Source organism: Balaenoptera physalus (genome assembly GCF_965194825.1).
Source record: "Balaenoptera physalus genome assembly, chromosome: 8".
In the NCBI taxonomy this organism is placed as follows: domain Eukaryota; kingdom Metazoa; phylum Chordata; class Mammalia; order Artiodactyla; family Balaenopteridae; genus Balaenoptera; species Balaenoptera physalus.
In genome coordinates, this window is record NC_138887.1 from 90,551,236 (window position 1) to 90,568,116 (window position 16,881).

Genomic DNA, 16,881 nt, shown 5'->3' on the forward strand with positions numbered 1-16,881 from the left:
CAGCGCACATCCCGGCCAACCGCGAGCAGAACAAACCCTTGGCGGAGAGCCAGGAGGCTCCCTCCCAGCCACCGCCATCCCCCCCCGCCAGAGCCTCCCCCCCCGCCCCGCCGCTCCCCCATACAATACAAGATCTTCCTTCCTCAGTTCCCTTAAATCACAGCCCAGGGAAATCTCCTCAGAGCCTTCATCCAGCCACGGGCCAGAATGTCGGGGGGCAAATACGTAGACTCAGAGGTAGGCTCGGGTGGGTGTGCTCCGGGATCGCGGCGCGCAAGAAGTGCTGCTTCTGCTATCTCCCACTCCAAATATTCCGACTGCTTTGCTTGCCCCAGCCCTCTCTCGACGTCGGAGCACTCCTCTCCCCTGGCATTGCTGAGGAATGGGCCTGGGCGGGGAGGTCAAGAGGAGGCAGGAATGTTTTATGTTTTCCTGTTAGGAAGGGGGCCAAGGCAGCCCCTAAGCTAGAGGATCGCGGAAAAGGGGGTCGTCGGGGTCCTCAAGTTGGGTCTGCCAGACCGAGGGCGCGTTTCTTAATGGCTCAGGGGCACTGCCTTATTGCGGGACCCCCACGGTCCGGCCCCAGTCTGCTGGGAGGCAGAGAGCCAGAGCAGAGGGTGAGAGCTCATTCACTCGCAGTCTTGGGGACAGTCCCCCCGACTCCCCGCCAGGCGCCTGAACCGGCTGGCCGGGGCGATAGCGCGCGTCTTGTTTGCACTTTCCAAAGCTCTTGGGCCACCTCAAGAACTCTTCCTGCATCTCGGCGCCTGGCAGGGGTGTTTGGAGAGGAGCGGACCTCCCCTCCCCCTAACTACCACTCCCCCCCCCCCGCCCCCTTCCAACCACCTCCCGGCGCTCGGTCTCCGCCTGGGTGTGGAGACCTCTTTTTCCCAAACTCAGCCGCCGTTCAGCGACCGGCCGGCAGCCTGGGAGTGACCTGAGGGTGGGTCGGGGGGTTGTGCAGGTTAGATACCGTTCTAGAGAGTTTAGGAGGGTCTGACACTTGGCTCTACCCAAAGATGGGGGATGCGGGATTGTGAGCACCAGGGGAGTGGTGGGAGCTGCGCAGAAACAGACTGCAAAGGGAGGGTGCGGGATGCGGGCAGGTGCGAAGGATACTCGGCTAGGAAGGAACGAAAATGGGGACACTCCATGGGTCGGGGGGTTCCAAATGGGTCTTAAGGATGAAGCCAGAAGGGATTATGGAGAGAAGGGAAATGGAGGCCAGGCACGGAAACAGGTGAAGAGCTCAGGTAGAGGGTGGCGTGGCGGAGAGAGGGGTGGAGAAAAGTCGGAAGTCTGGTCCTCTCCCCTGCGGGGGTCTCCGCGGGGTGCCGCGGGCAGGGCGTGCGCAGGGCTGAGGCCGGGGCGGACCGCACGGCGGGGTTTGCCCTGACCCCTGGCGGTGGCGGGCGGGGGAGGCAGGAGCTCCCTGCCTGGTACCGAGGGGTGTGGTGTCCTCTCCTCGATCCTCTTAAAAAGCTTGCGGCGCCAAGGAGTTTACTGTGCGCGGAGCCACCGCTTCCGAAGCGGTTAGTTCGATTTTGAGCCTCGAGGTTTGCCGCGCTACTAGGCTGCCTTTTCTGATCGCCGGTTTTTCTTTTTGAAATTTTCTTCCCACCGCCGGTGCCACCCTCCCCCTCCTGGCCGTCCGCCCTCCGCAGGGACATCTCTACACTGTTCCCATCCGGGAACAGGGCAACATCTACAAGCCCAACAACAAGGCGATGGCAGAAGAGATGAACGAGAAGCAAGTGTACGACGCGCACACCAAGGAGATCGACCTGGTCAACCGCGACCCCAAGCATCTCAACGACGACGTGGTCAAGGTAAGGTGAGGCGGCCAGCAAGGAAGGGATGTGCCCCGAGAAGACGCTGAGAGGGCCGGGACAGCTCTCCTCTGTCTGGCCAGCAGCCTGTGTATCTTTCCCTGTCTTTGCCACACACTCACCATTTTCTGGGCTTGATGTGCGGGAACTCCCGCGGTCGTCAGAAATGTTACACCTCCCCTCCCCGCTCCTGCCGGTTAGTTCAGCTGGAATTTAGCTAACTTGAGTTTTGTAGGAGTTCATTTAACTGCACCCTTCTCCTGGCAAATGAACCTCTGGATCTCAGCAAGAGACAGCCCCGCACTCCTTGAGAGGGTGAGATGTTTGCGCTGCAGGTCACCCTTTTTCCGTTTTCAGGTTGAAAGTCTAAGTGAGGGGTGGCGCTCCACTGTATATAGAATTAAGCAGTGAGATCGTTTGGTAAGGTCTTGTGCCAAAGGTGACAACCGGAATACTAAGTGAGCAGGTTCCCTCAGCTAAAATTAAGATAACCTGAAGTGATTTTCTTAAAAATAACAAAGTAGGTAGAAATGCTTCTGACTAAAGATGAAATATATATATGTGTGTGTGTGTATATATATGTATATATATACAGAATAGAGTCAAATATTTAATATTTATATGAAGGGTATTTAACTGGAAAAACATGGCGCTTGTTGTACACAGCTATGCATATTTACACAACCAAAATAATATGTGCCTTTTGATTTCTCCTATAGACCTCTAGTTAGGTGTGGAAAGTTGCTTCTTTAGTGACTGCTTGGGTAAGCCTTCCCTGAGCTAATGGGACGTTCAGGTTGGAGTTCCTTTTTATACTTTAAGGATGTGCTTGGTGAGATTAAAAATAGGTTAACTGAATGGGTATTGGCTAAACTTCGATCTGACTGGGTGGTCAGTTTTTGATTATGATTATGTTACTCAACTTTGACCCTTTGAACAAATCTCATCAGAGGAATTTGTTGCTTAAACCCATCTTGATTGGGAAATCATAGGCCTGAGCCATCCTTGGCAGAGGGTTTTCTTTCAGGAAGGGGGATGACCAAGGAAATTCCTGGCCTGGAAGATTAAAGTGTGAAGACCCCCAGAGCAGCCAATGGGGTGGGTGAGCAGTTTCCCCCCACCCAGCCTCCTATCCAGGATGGGAGGGGCATAGTTCAGAGACTGTTCACATTTATGGATAATATATTTCAAAAAGGGGAACAATTTAATCTGTAACTGGAAGGAAAATGTAACTGTCAGAATTGACTCTCTTGGCTTGCTGGTGGAGGAAAAAGGAAAATTGGAGCTTTAGCAGGCTTTTCTACTAGCCAGATTATGGAATATTTAAAAGCAGCAGTAATAACAAAAATAGCTTATAACTAGAAATTAGAATTGCTAAAAACTATTTACTAAAAACATTGCCTTAAAGGAGGAAAGGGCATTTTTCTTGTTTCCCTTCTCACGTAGCTTTGGACAAGAAGGAAAAGTGCCAGGAAAAGATGCAGATTTCAGAAGGGCCTAGCTTCATTAGAGCCTCCCTGGTGTTCCACTGCAGTGTTGAGTGGGATTCCTGAAGCAAGTGAACCTCCCAGGATGAGTCAGAGAAGCCAGCAGTGTAGATGTGGGTCTCCACACATAGCATGACTAAGTTGAGAAAGAAAGGCCCCACTGGGAAAAGAGACTTCAACACCAATGGAAAAAAGGCATAACAGACTTAGTGGAAATAGTTTACAAAATAGCATTTCAAAGAGCAAGTGTGGGGATCCTCATATTAAAGAAATTAAAAGGAAGAGTTAGAACAAGCTTCTGCTGGCCTAGAGAAAGCAAACCCCACCCACTTGCTCATAGAACTGTGAGCAAAACAAGACAATCAGACAGAAAAATCTACCTCGAGAAGAATTTGGTAGGCCCGCTTACTCAGATGCCTTGCTTAAAGAGGCCTTCAGAGAATGCCCTGCAAAGAGAGACGCAAAGAGTACATCTGCCAGTAGGGCCAGGAAAGGGGGCCTACACCCAATGGAGACTCCTATTTTATAATTTTTTTTCTTTGAATCCAAGCACAAATGTAATGATAGAAACAGTGATGATCCTCTCCGTGTTACCGAGACAGTAAATAATAAATTTCTCTAAATTTTACTTTTGATTACATAGACTTCTTAAAATAATAAAGACACCCAAAGCTTCACTCTTAATGCATGGTAGCTTAAAACTTCACATGATAATAAAGAAACAGTGGCCAACTGAATCTACTGTTAGAGTTATCAAATCTGGTAAGAAAAGGTCTGTTCTAAAAGCAAGCAGCTCTGTAAAAGCTGCCAATTCTGTCCGATTCTATAGTCACTAGCCACTTTTGGCTATTTCCATTTAAATTCCAAGTAATTAATATTAAATACAATTTAAAATACAGTCTTCGGTCACACTAGCTACATTTTGAGTTCTCAACACTTAAGGCTAGTAGCTACCGTATTGGACAGCACAGATTTAGAACACTTCCACCTTCATGGAAATTACTATTGGACAGCATTGGACTAAAGTGTTCATTCTCTATATATTAAAAATGTCCCCATACCAAGTTTAGAAACTTGTAGATGGAGAAGAAATGAAACACTGATTTACAGTGTGAGGAGCAGCATAGTGTATCTGCACAGTATCCTTTTAGTCCCATAAAACAGCTATTTAGGGCAGGGAAGAAAACTCAGAAGATGGATGTGCTGTGAATTTATACTTCAAGAAGGTAGAGTATTATCACCTATTCCACTAGTAATAATGACATAAATTAGACTGAACAATTTAGTTCCAATAAAGTTGGTTTCTTATTTCACTAAAGGTTTGCTACACCATATTATGAGATGTCTGTATAGACATTTATTGAGAAAAAGAGTAAGTTATGAACGCTTTTTAAAATTTCTTCTAATTAAAATGGTCATACCTTCAGACTGTCCATTCTCCCTCTGAGATTTCTATGTTTTCTTATGCTCACATTTCATTCATATGTTTATTATGTACTATTTTGATTTTCTAATAAAGAAAATGGCTTCAAATTTATGATTCTGATATCACATTAGCCATCAATTTGTTAAACTCATCATATGCTAGACAAGACACTGTGCTACGTACTACAAAGTGTAATTCCTAAAATAAGTCCTAGAAATCACAAAGATTAGAGTTAGTGAAGACAAGATGTGTACAGATTAAAAATACACACACACATACATACACACACAAACACACACACACACAATATCACAACAGTAAGTCACTTCCAAATGCTATCTAATTGGTCCTTTTTTTATTTGCCAGGAAACATATAACTAGATTTTTAAGTTTCATTAATCCATGTTACTTATTCTCTCTCACATATGGGTTTGAATTTTCACTTTCTTTTTCAACTGGCATGATTTTTTATGTGGTCTCTATTGTAAGGTTTCTCATTATCATTTTGGAAATATACCAAATATATACTATAATAAATCAAAAGTAAGTAGTATTGAATATTGCATAATAAAAAGTTTATTTAAAAGTGAATCATATTAATCATCTTGATCTTGGTAATCATTTACAATATGGATGTACATCAAGTCATCATGTTGTACACTTTAAATATTATATTTGTCAATTATTCCTCAATAAAGGTTTTTTGAAAGTGAATGGTACTGATATTAAGTGTTAGGGCGACCCTACTTGGATAGGGCATTAGGGTGAGAGAAGGATGCATTATAGATAGTTTAATGGAGAAGGGCATGAAGGAGGTGCAATGTGAGTTGGGTCATAATGAACAGATGGAATGCAAATAGCTGAGAAAAGTACAGGAGGACATTCTAAATGACAAGGCATGGAGATGGGAATGTCACACACAGGGCATAAGTCTGGAAGGTTTAGCAGCCCATTTTGATTGAAATTAGAGTTCATGTGGCATAGTGGTAGGTCATAGAGATGAAACGACTGATCGTGGACAGATGATAGAATCCTGAATCCAGTACTCCTGATAAGTTTGAACTTTATCATGTCAGCAGTGGGAAGCCAAGAAGACTTCAAGCTTGGAATGACATGATGAAGGTGGGCTCTTTGGAAGATGACTGGTTAAGGTACAGGATGTAATAAAAGGTAGCCAGTCTGGATGAGGAGCAAACAGTTACGATGTAATTGCATCATGGTCTGGACATGAAATGAGAAGAAGAGTATGCGGTGGCACTGGGAATAAAACCATATAGGCGCAAAATGACAGAATTTTAGAATTGGAAGATAATGTAGTGGTTACCAGGTTAACCTCCAATTCCTTTTTTTAACATTAAGAGAAACTTAAGGGTTAAAAAAGTTTAAATTTCTATCCACGTTTTCACATGGTTAGTGTCCAAAACAGATATTTTGAAATATATCATAAGGCATGAATAGATAAGATTATGTGATTTTCATGGATTATTGTCATGAGAGGAGAAATGAGCTGAGATGATTCTGAGCCTAGCTCTGAGACAAATCAGTACATCTGAGAGGAAATCTTTGTTGAAAATAAAAATACGCATTTGTAACTTTCTTTTCTAAAATGTGAATGTAATGATTCTTAAATATACACGGATACAAAATTTTATTTAGCAGTCAAGAAAAGGGATGCGCATGGTAATCAGTTTGGGTTTCAAAATAACGGCCTAATGCCGCCATGATCCCTTTCAACTATAAAGCATTCTAGAGCAATTAGTAATTAATATCAATATAACAGAGATTTTAAATTTCATGTTTGCTTGATATAATCAAAGCATAAAATTTAAAAGGTCAGACTGGCCCAAAGCACTCAGCACCATGTTAATAGTCTCTTCTGTTGGAATTGGTATTGGTTTTGCTTATTTGTTTGTTTAGGAGATAGCCTCACAAGATGGTGACTGATACTCTGCCACACATGAGATCATGCATGGAATTCAGAATCCCCAGCTTGTAAAAGAGCGCTATGGTCATGTGTGGTGGGAAATTATTCTCACATCACTGAGCAAATAACAATATTAAAATGGGGGACATTATTCATTCATAACCATCTGAAACACTTTCAAATTCAGTCAACAGTGACATACATTTTAAATGCTTATTAAAAGAAAGCATTTTTTCTTTCTCCACCTCCAAATTGTGGTCAAAAAAACCCTGAAGAATTAGCTCAACTTTGGTTCTAACTGAATAAAATTTCATATTATTTATTAAAATTTAAGATAAGATACACCAAATATTCTTGAATTATGAAAAAGTTCATGATGTGGGTTATTCTTCCAATTGACAGCAGTGCTGGCTACCTTTTAGAGGGGTTTGAAGTAAGAACAGCTGCAATAGTAAGCAGCATCTGGAAAGTCCAATAATTTCAAAAACCACCTGCTTATGCATCCTGCCCACTCAAGTTCATAAAATAACAGATACTTTTATATTCTAAATTAAACTGCTTTTTAGTTTGCCCTACTTTTAACCCTAAGTTACTGTTCTCTATGATGAAATATCCAGAGTGAGCTGATCTCTAGAAGAATAGGGCTGTGTGCACTGGGCTATGGGCTCCTGGGCCCTTTCATGATCCTCCTGGCCAGATTTGCAGCGGGCTGCTATTTTCATACAAAGATGGTTTAGGCCAAAAAACACACACTCTTCTTCCACTCTCTGGACCCTATATATATTATCTAAGTTACTATACACTAAGGCCCTGGAGAAAAAGATTTTCATGCTATACTTCTGTTAAAAGAAGTTTTCTAAAAAGGTAGCCCTTAGCCCCTAGAAATATGCTTAACCACAGGTGTTCAGAGGCACCTGGACAGAGTAGAAAGAGTCCTGTGCCAAGAAAAGACATTTTTGTGACTTTTGTTAACTTTCTTTTTTAAAACTTGAATGTAATGATTCTTAAATATATAGACACAAAATTCTGTTTCTTTAAAAATCAAGAAAAGGCATGCACATAGTAATCAGATCAGTTCTGGTTTCAACCTAAGGGCCAAACTAGAAAGTGTCTCGTCCCATTAGTGTGGGACACCAAGGAAGGAGGGGGAAGGATGTCAGGGCAACAGATTTCTCTTCCTCAGCAGTCCCTGAGAGTGGAGCTTATAAACAAAGAGCAAACTTGTTTAACTAATCAAAGCTAATAAATAACAGCCTTAAAAATATTTTGAGCAAGCTATTTTACATTTCTATGCTTCAATTTCTCTAACTATAAAGAAAAGAATGAGAGTCATTCTCATATAATAGCATTCCCCTCCCAAACCCATTCACCTTTCAATAAATGATTATTATAAATCTATTATTATGTGCCGTGCACTACAATATGGAACAAAGATAGATATGAGCACTGCCCACTAAGAGTTTATGACTGTCTTCCTTGTCTCTCTTCATTGTAGTTTCCTTTGAAAACTTTTGCTGAAATTCCTTTACCAAATTCTACTGTATGGTAAAATCTTAAAATCTTTAGGGCATAGTTTAAAACATGCCTCATCTATAATGCCTCGAATTGTTCCTGAGCCAGTAAGTAAGGCTAGGGGAAAATAAGGAACATATATTTATAATATATATATAAAATATGTAATATATATATATTTTTTAGAGTCCAATGTACCACTTTTATTTAGGAAAACACCAAAGGAACATATTTTTTGAACAATTTGCCCCTCTTTTGGTCCTATAAAAATTATAATTAACTTATAGAAAATATTTCAGTTCTTCTCTAATATTCTCCCTTCCCATATTGGTGCTTGACTTTTAATCTTCCTATTGAAAATTTAAAATTTTCAACCTTTTTAAAACCTCATATCCTCTTTACAAACCCAAGAGGGCTCTTATATTCACCTGGGCATCAGAATCATCACAGGAATTTTTAAAAATACAGATGCCTGGGCCCACTACATAGTTACTAGAGTATCTAGGGATGGGGCCTAATCTAGGGCCTCTATGCTCCCTAGATTGTGAAGTCAGGCTTAGAAATGATTGTACCCAAGGTTGGCTTAAAGATATACACTTGAATGGTTCTACCCTAAGAAAACAGTTCAGTCACACTATGTAGTTCTAGATGTTCTTCCTGCCAGAAGAACACTTGAAGGTTAGGCCAGTTTAAACTCTGCCAAGGAGTTCTGAAACACCATAGAGGGTTCCCAAATCAGCCTTGCTCAGTGGTCCTCCATCCCTTGAGGCCACTTGGGCTTACAGCCAACTGCAAGCTTAGAGCCTCAGAGTGACCTAGGGGTGGGGTGGCCATATGTTCTAGGTTGTCCCATGCAGACCAGTTAATAATGGTCAATAGTTATCCTGAATAACTATTAATTATTTTTAATTATTAATTATAATTAATTATTACTAGTGCCCCTTTCATTCTCAGAATTGTCCCAGTTTGGAAGAAAAATTATATGGTCATGAATGAATTGGCAATGACCTGTCACTGATTCCTGTACCTGAAATACATTGGAAGTCCCTACTTGCACTATTTTTTTAGCAAAATGGGCAAAATTTCCATTTAAGAATGTCATGCTTTTCTTTCCTCTCCAGCCTCCAGTGTCACCTCTCTCCTATCCTTCATTGGCCACCAAGCTGTATTATAACTTGGAGGAGTTGCTCTTAAGTGCCAATCTACTCTACCCTCAGACCTTAGTTTCTTTCCCTGCAACACAGGGTTAATGAAACTGACATCCTTCCATCACATATTTTGTCAACTACTCAATCAAAGATTAAAATGTTTAAAATAGTTTTAATTTTTTTCAGTTAGTCCAGGAAACGTAAAATGGCATGCTTTCACATGAGCCATTGTTTAGAGTGGGGAAGTGCTTTTAATTTTGTCTTAAAGGAAATCTGCATGATCCATGTACTGAGCAACTACCAAGGGAATTTAATTGGTAGAACAGATTTACACCTGCACAGAATACATATTTCCTGCCTCTCCTATGCTGATGCTTTAGCTATAAAATACATTTTGTTTTCTTTATTAAACCTTGAGAAGATGTCTCTTGTTGGTCATTATTTCATAGCAGGGGAAGTACATATTCCTAAAGACACAACTGAGCTTCCCTTTAGCCACTGTTAGTTATTTAGGGAATTAAGAGCCAGGCATTTTTAATTTTCAGCAGGCTTAAATAAGTTTTGATGGTGTATGTATGTGCTTAACATATTATTTCATAGCAATTTAAAAGTGAAAATTTTAAAAGGTACATTCAGTATTTAAACCTTTCTTGAGCCCAGCAAGGACATTATAATACAAATGGACATTGATAGATTCTATGTAAAAAGATAAATTGCATCTAGAGATTACACCGGGTCATCTCACTGATGTAGGCATCAAACACAATTACGGTTTCTCATTTATAATGAAGAACTGAAAAAGATTCTGATTTCTGAACCCAAGTAGTGAGAAAGTAGGAAACTGGGAGGAAAAGAAGCAAAGACAAAGAAAGGACAACAAGGCCCCTTCTCCCTGCCCTGCCACCCGCTCTGTGCTGGACTGGGCTTTGCATGTGCCAACTCCAGGAGCCCCCCACATCCATTGTTTTGCACGGTGCTGTCATGTCTGATGACACGATCAGGTTCAGGCATTGACTGAGTATTAACTCTCAGCTCCTGCCCCGAAGAGTTTATCAGGAAAGCAAATATATAAACAAATCTGAGTAAGGTCACTGTAACTTAGGGATGCGCTATAGTTGGGCACAAAGCAGAGAGTTCTCAACAATCTCCAAAGCTGAGCACCAGGCATGTGTGGCAGGAAAGGGATGCCAGCAGAGGGAGCAGCAGGGGCAAAGGTACAGAGACCTGAGGGCACCTAACACGTTCTGGGCACCAGTGGCAGGTCAGTGTAGCCAGAGCAAGGGACACAAGCAGGAGCCAGATCAGCATGACCTTCTGTGCCCAGCCAAAGCACCTGTCCCTTTGTAGGCCACAGCAACCCACAGGGGTGTTTTTAGGCCAGGAAGTGACCTGATGAGATATGACCTCTGCTAACAGAAAGGGCTAACTTCAGTGCAACGGGGCAAACCAAGGGATGCCAAATGTGCAGGTGGGAGTGAAACAGGACATGGAAGCCTTCCTCCAGCACTTTCTACAGGCTAGCTTGCTGGCACAGATTATTTTACTTACTCCTCCAACGGCCCTTTGAGGAGGTGCTATCATTTTCAGTTATATTCATCTGGCAGATAAGGAAATTCAGACCTGACCATTTGCTCAGGATTTCATAGGTAGGAAATGGTACACTCAGAATTTGAACCCAGACAATTAGACCCCAGGACCAGGGTTCTTAACCACTGTGCTCCAGTGCCTCTCTGTAATAGATCATGATCCAAGCAAACAGTGGTGTCTCCATAGTGAGGAAAGACATGACTGTGTTCTCAGAGTGGCTGAGCAGCATTTGGCAGGGGGATTCCAGACATGGTCTGTTTTGGGAGTGACAGGCCTACAGTTCTAAGGTCAGACTTTAGATCCTGGTAGGTGAGCTGGGAAAGGAGGAGGAAGGACCAACGTAAAGACCAAGATAAAACCCCACACCTCAAGAAATATGCAAGCTGGGTGAGCTCCCAACAAGGCAGGGAGGGTCAAATCCCAAAGACAGAAGTGGGGTACAAAGTGGGGATGTGTCCCAGTGATTAGAAGTGGAACACACACTCAGGACCAGACAAGCTACAACGCTGGCTTGTGTTGAATTACCTGAGTCTTTAAAGCACCCTGACTGCCCAGGTTGGCCACAGCTCCTGGGCTGCAGCTGATCCTGCCTGGATGTGCAGGGAGGGCTACATGTGAGAAAATGAAGCAGGTCCTGACAGGCACTTTGCATCTAATAGCTTCATTTAAGGTTCTCAATATCTGTTCTCAACAGATATTCGTGCCATTACAGCAATACCTTGTAAAAATAGGAAACAATTGAGAAAAATCCTAGTTTTATGCTAGTGGGAGAAATGCCTATTTAACCCTGAAAGTAGTTTCTATGAGACTTCCTCCCTAATAACTACATATTTGTTCTCAAAAACAAATACCAGAAGTAAGGAACAGTGCATTTTTACAACGTACCATTAATCTCTCAGAAGAACAATTAAAATGTTCCATCAATCATGGCTCACGGTTTTTTTTCTATATCAGCAATAATAATATATAGCTGGAAATGGGCATACCAAAACGTGTCAAGGAAATGCAACTGCATTCATTGGATTTCATTGCCAATTATTTTGGTTAGGTCAACAGAGCCCTCTTTCTCACTTGTTCTTAAGCGTCAGGCTTTTTAGTAGGGAGAGAAATTGTTTGTCTAAAATGGTTAATAACCAGCAGGTCACCAAAATATTTTGGGTAAGCCTATCATTCTAGTTACAAAGGTAGGAATGAGAGTCATTCTCACATGGGTGCTCCCTGGAAAGGCCGTTCGGCAAATATTTAGGAAGCACTTACTCTGCACCATGCATGGAGCCTGCCAAGCATCCTTGTGCACCAGAGCCTGCCTGACGGAACCACAGCCATCCACCAAGGCTCACCTCAGATATCTGGGCCTCTGTCAGCCTTCCCTGACTGCCCTCATCAGAACTGGTCATCTCTTTTCTTGGCTCCCACCACATTCTGTTTTTGTTTCTATTTTAGCATGTATCAAAGCCCTCTAAGCATTCTGCTTCTCTATCCCCATGCCTCTCTCCCCTCTTCTCTTCCCACATCATGTGCAAGTCCTTCAGGACAGAACAGTGGCCCCTGGTGGCCCCAGGACTGTGGCTGCCCAGTGCCCACCCAGGGCCCCACACTGAGTCTGCTGTCAGAAAATGGATGCCAACATCATCAAAAAATCTACAAACAATAAATGCTGGAGAGGGTGTGGAGAAAAGGGAACCCTCTTGCACTGTTGGTGGGAATGTAAATTGATACAGCCACTATGGAGAACAGTATGGAGGTTCCTTAAAAAACTAAATATAGAACTACCATATGACCCAGCAATCCCACTACTGGGCATATACCCAGAGAAAACCATAATTTAAAAAGAGTCATGTACCACAATGTTCATTGCAGCTCTATTTACAATAGCCAGGACATGGAAGCAACCTAAGTGTCCATTGACAGATGAATTGGTAAAGAAGATGTGGCACATATATACAATGGAGTATTGCCCAGCCATAAAAAGAAACAAAATTGAGTTATTTGTAGTGAGGTGGATGGACCTAGAGTCTGTCATACAGAGCAAAGTAAGTCAGAAAGAGAAAAACAAATACCGTATGCTAACACATATATATGGAATCTAAAAAAAAAAAAAAATTCTCATGAAGAACCTAGGGGCAAGACGGGAATAAAGACGCAGACATACTAGAGAATGGACTTGAGGACACAGGGAGGGGGAAGGGTAAGCTGGGACAAAGTGAGAGACTGGTAGTGTATATATGGACATATATACACTACCAAATGTAAAATAGATAGCTAGTGGGAAGCAGTTGCATAGCACAGGGAGATCAGCTCAGTGCTTTGTGACCCTCTAGAAGGGTGGGATAGAGAGGGTGGGAGGGAGGGCGACGCAAGAGGGAAGAGATATGGGGATATATGTGTATGTATAACTGATTCACTTTGTTATAAAGCAGAAACTAACACACCATTGTAAAGCAATTATACTCCCATAAAAATGTTAAAAAAAAAACAAAACAAAACTTCGTGTCTAGAGGAAAAGTGGACATGCAAAAAGACCAATTAAATAAAAATTTGCATGTACTTTAGTAAAAAAAAAAAAAAAGAAAGAAAATGGATGCCAAATTGAATCTGCTGAAAAGAATCTGAAATTTCTTTTTTAAGTAATTGAATGTCTTCAGTGAGCTAAAAGACAGTAGGATTATGTCATTGAGTGTATTCCTTTGCTCCTTTTCTCTATAGCGGCCACATTTAAAGCCTTATAAGGAAAAACATATCCAAATAATTAAGAAAGAAATCCAAAAACATTCACTCTATTTACTAAGGTAAAGAGAAAACTTGCTCTAATATGTATATAAATTTATTATTTAGAATTTTTTAATCTCCAGTTTGAAGAGGACACAGATACATCTCTCCTGAGCCTTCCAATAAGCAGGCTGAGGCACCTGGATGACTTCCCAGGGCCTGCAGAATAAGGCTAATCTCCTAAGTATCTGGCAGGCAGGGCAGGCAGATTCCTAGAATGCCAAGAGATGCCATTGCTGCTGCTTGGCACTGCCCCCTGGGGCCAGAAGTATGAAGGCTGAGAGCTGGGTCTCAGGCCACATGAGAGCTCCCCTGCCAAGAGAGGGGTAGAAGGACTCCCTGTCAGACTCCCCATATACCTTTGGACAAATGCAAACATCAGAGGAATGACTAGGTCCAGAGACAGTCCTGAAGAAAAATCTAAAACCTTTCTCAAAGCCTAAAGGAGACAACAGCTTTGAGAAACCCAAGCCTCTTCTTCCTTCTCTTTCGCTTTATTACTTCTAGATATTAAGTACACAGAGATCTGAGATTTTACTAGCTGGGATGTGGTATCCACTATTTCAACAGCATAGAAGTTTCTTTGTACCTCATAGGTGGTCTCTCAGAGATCTCAGATCTGTTCTCAGAAGAAAACAAAAAAAACAAAAAACCAGCAAAACACTTAAATGTTTCTAGAAGGGGTCAGACATCATTTGTTTCATTATTGATGTCTGGGCCAAGTGAAATGAATGTTAGCTCCTTTTCCAGATATGCTTCTTTCTATCATTTCCTGTGATAGGAGGTCGATTTACCATAATAAGGATAAGAGTAAGACGTGTCAATTTGACCCCAAATAGTTTTCTCATCAGTAAGCTAAGTATAGGAAATCAGGGTCATTATTCAGTTAAGCATAGATAGGACTAGAAAGTTGCCATTAAAAAAGGGTGATGATGTGTAATGTGAATTTTAGGTGTGACTGATATCTAATATACAGCCAAGACCACAGTCCTAGCACATTTAATACTTTATCAATGACTGGAATGAACAAGTTAAAGAGGACTCTCAACTTACAAATGACACCAATTACAATGACCTTATTAACATATATAATACAAATAACATCAAAGTGATTTTTGGCAAATTACAAATAGCCCATAAAAATAAGATAAAAACCAATACAAAGTAAGGTAATGTTAAAAGACTAGGAATAAAACGTATAGCTATTAAGTGGGAAACAAATAGGTAAATATATGAAAAATAAGAAAATATCAGGAGAGAGTTGTCATTTCTGTGGGAGCTTGTGAAGTGGAAAATCAAGATGCTTGGTAAACACAACAGATATGGAACCCCTTGTAATAATTCCACAGCCCCTAAGGGACCAAGATCTCCTGGGTGAGAATCACTATTGTAAACACACCCTTAAATGAATCCATCATGCTCCATACCCCTTGAGCAATAGGGGACCAAAACTAAGTCTATCAATTGTTTCTGAACATTAAACATCTCAATAATTTAATGATATTTTAAAGGAAGCACAATGAATGGAATCAAAAGGAGGATGTAATCCAAAAAAAAACAATGTCACAGACAAGATTCTCTACTTTATTTGCTATTGGTCAGACTTATTAAATATAGGATCTGTTTTGATCTTATGAGGGAGGTAGAGATGCTGGAAAGATCCTAGGGAAGAACAAAAGGAAAGAGATAAGAGATGAAGAGAAACACCCAGGTAGGGCTGGGGAGGGACTGTTTTGTCCGGCAGTTTGTTAGATGAGTTGAAAGTGAACATAAGATGACAACTGCCTTTAGTTACTGCTAGGTTCTTAGGAGACTTACAAGGAAAATACTGCTCAGACACAATCACCATTCAGGACAAGGAAAAAGGAGGAAGGGGTTAGTTTAAAAAAAAAGAAAAGTTAGGTTACATGGGAGAAGAAATGCCAAGTAATAAGAGTGGTTAATCCCAGGAATGTGTCACAAGAGGTTGTTTTGTAAGAGTAGTGTGTTAAATTACTTACTTGTCTATGTAGCTTCGCAAATCCTTCTACTTCTACAGTTACAATTTGGTGTATAAGAATACTGACACAGTCTCATAATTAAGCACAAGCATATGTATGAACACTTTCCTCTATTCCTGCAGGATACCTGGTTTGTTTGGGGGCAAAGAGGAGTTGATGTGGCATTGTGTTAACAGTGGTTGAGAATGCAAGTGGTAAACATCTGAAAGTAGAATACTGCAAAATGCATGCATTGTATGTACCAAAAGGTCAGTATGAAACATTATCTTTATGGCAAGCCTGCCCATCCAATCCCTCCTACACATTGCACAGTCACACAATTTTGCTGCTTGTATAAATCCCTATTGTGATTTAAACTCATGAGAGAGTGTGGCTTCTGCAACGGGTGGCTGTTTTGTGACTTTAGACCAGTGGTCCTTTACCCTAGCTGCAAATCATCTGGGGAACATTTAAAAATACTGTTGTACCCTCTCCATCCCTAGAAATTCTGATTGAATTGGTCTAGGATGGGGCCCAGGCCTATGTATTCTTTTTTCTTTGGAAAGCTCCCCAGGTGATGCTAATGTACAGCTGGAATTGAGCCTGGTTTCGACTCGCAGAATTTCTTAATAATAAAACTGTGTATCATGACAAAACTTTCAGTACTGTAAGGGCTACAGTGGGGAAATTATTACTTCTCTAGGTCCTCATCCTGCAGAGTCCTTAGAATTTTTATTAGAATATGATATTTATCACTCAAATTCCTATTACAAAAAAAAATGCTTCTGGAACTCTGCTATAGCAACTACATAAGATAGACTTTGTATGTGGGATAAATCTCATGTCACTTATGTAATTCAGTCCTGGTGTTTTTCTCTTTCCTTTGCTCATTCTTTCTATTCTCCCCAAGAGGAAGATTAGCAGGTTAGAGTGTCAGAACGTCATCCCTAGCCCTCTTTTTCACTTGGGTTCATGGTTCAGCCATACTAGGAAAGGAGCTGACAACATGCACTGGCTTTTCTCCTAATGGTGCAGAGCCCACAGGAAGCTTCACTGGACCTAGGGATGGCAGGTGTCCCACATTTCTCCAGGGCCTAGCACAGAGAAGAGAGAAGTCACTGAGAAGTGCTTTACTGATGCCAATCACTCCTCAGAGAAGATGGGGAAACTGAGCCTCAGATGAAACCTGAATTCCAGATCTCTCTTGGACACTGACCTCA

General features: G+C 41.6%; 2 protein-coding genes across 8 annotated transcripts in view; one reads left to right on the top strand and one right to left on the bottom strand.

Moving 5' to 3' along the window:
* TFEC (transcription factor EC) overlaps positions 1-16,881 on the bottom strand; it is a 688,992-nt gene that overhangs the window by 553,376 nt on the left and 118,735 nt on the right. The gene's annotated exons all lie outside the window — the stretch shown is intronic.
* The window catches only part of CAV1 (caveolin 1), a 32,880-nt gene continuing 16,032 nt past the window's right edge, over positions 34-16,881 (top strand). The window contains exons 1-2 of one of the 4 annotated variants that reach the window (XM_082472417.1): positions 34-237; positions 1,665-1,829. In XM_082472417.1, the coding sequence (XP_082328543.1) occupies positions 208-237; positions 1,665-1,829 (195 nt within the window). In that variant the 5' untranslated portion in view covers positions 34-207. The other 3 variants (XM_082472416.1, XM_082472418.1, XM_082472419.1) reach the window with 3 other exon arrangements.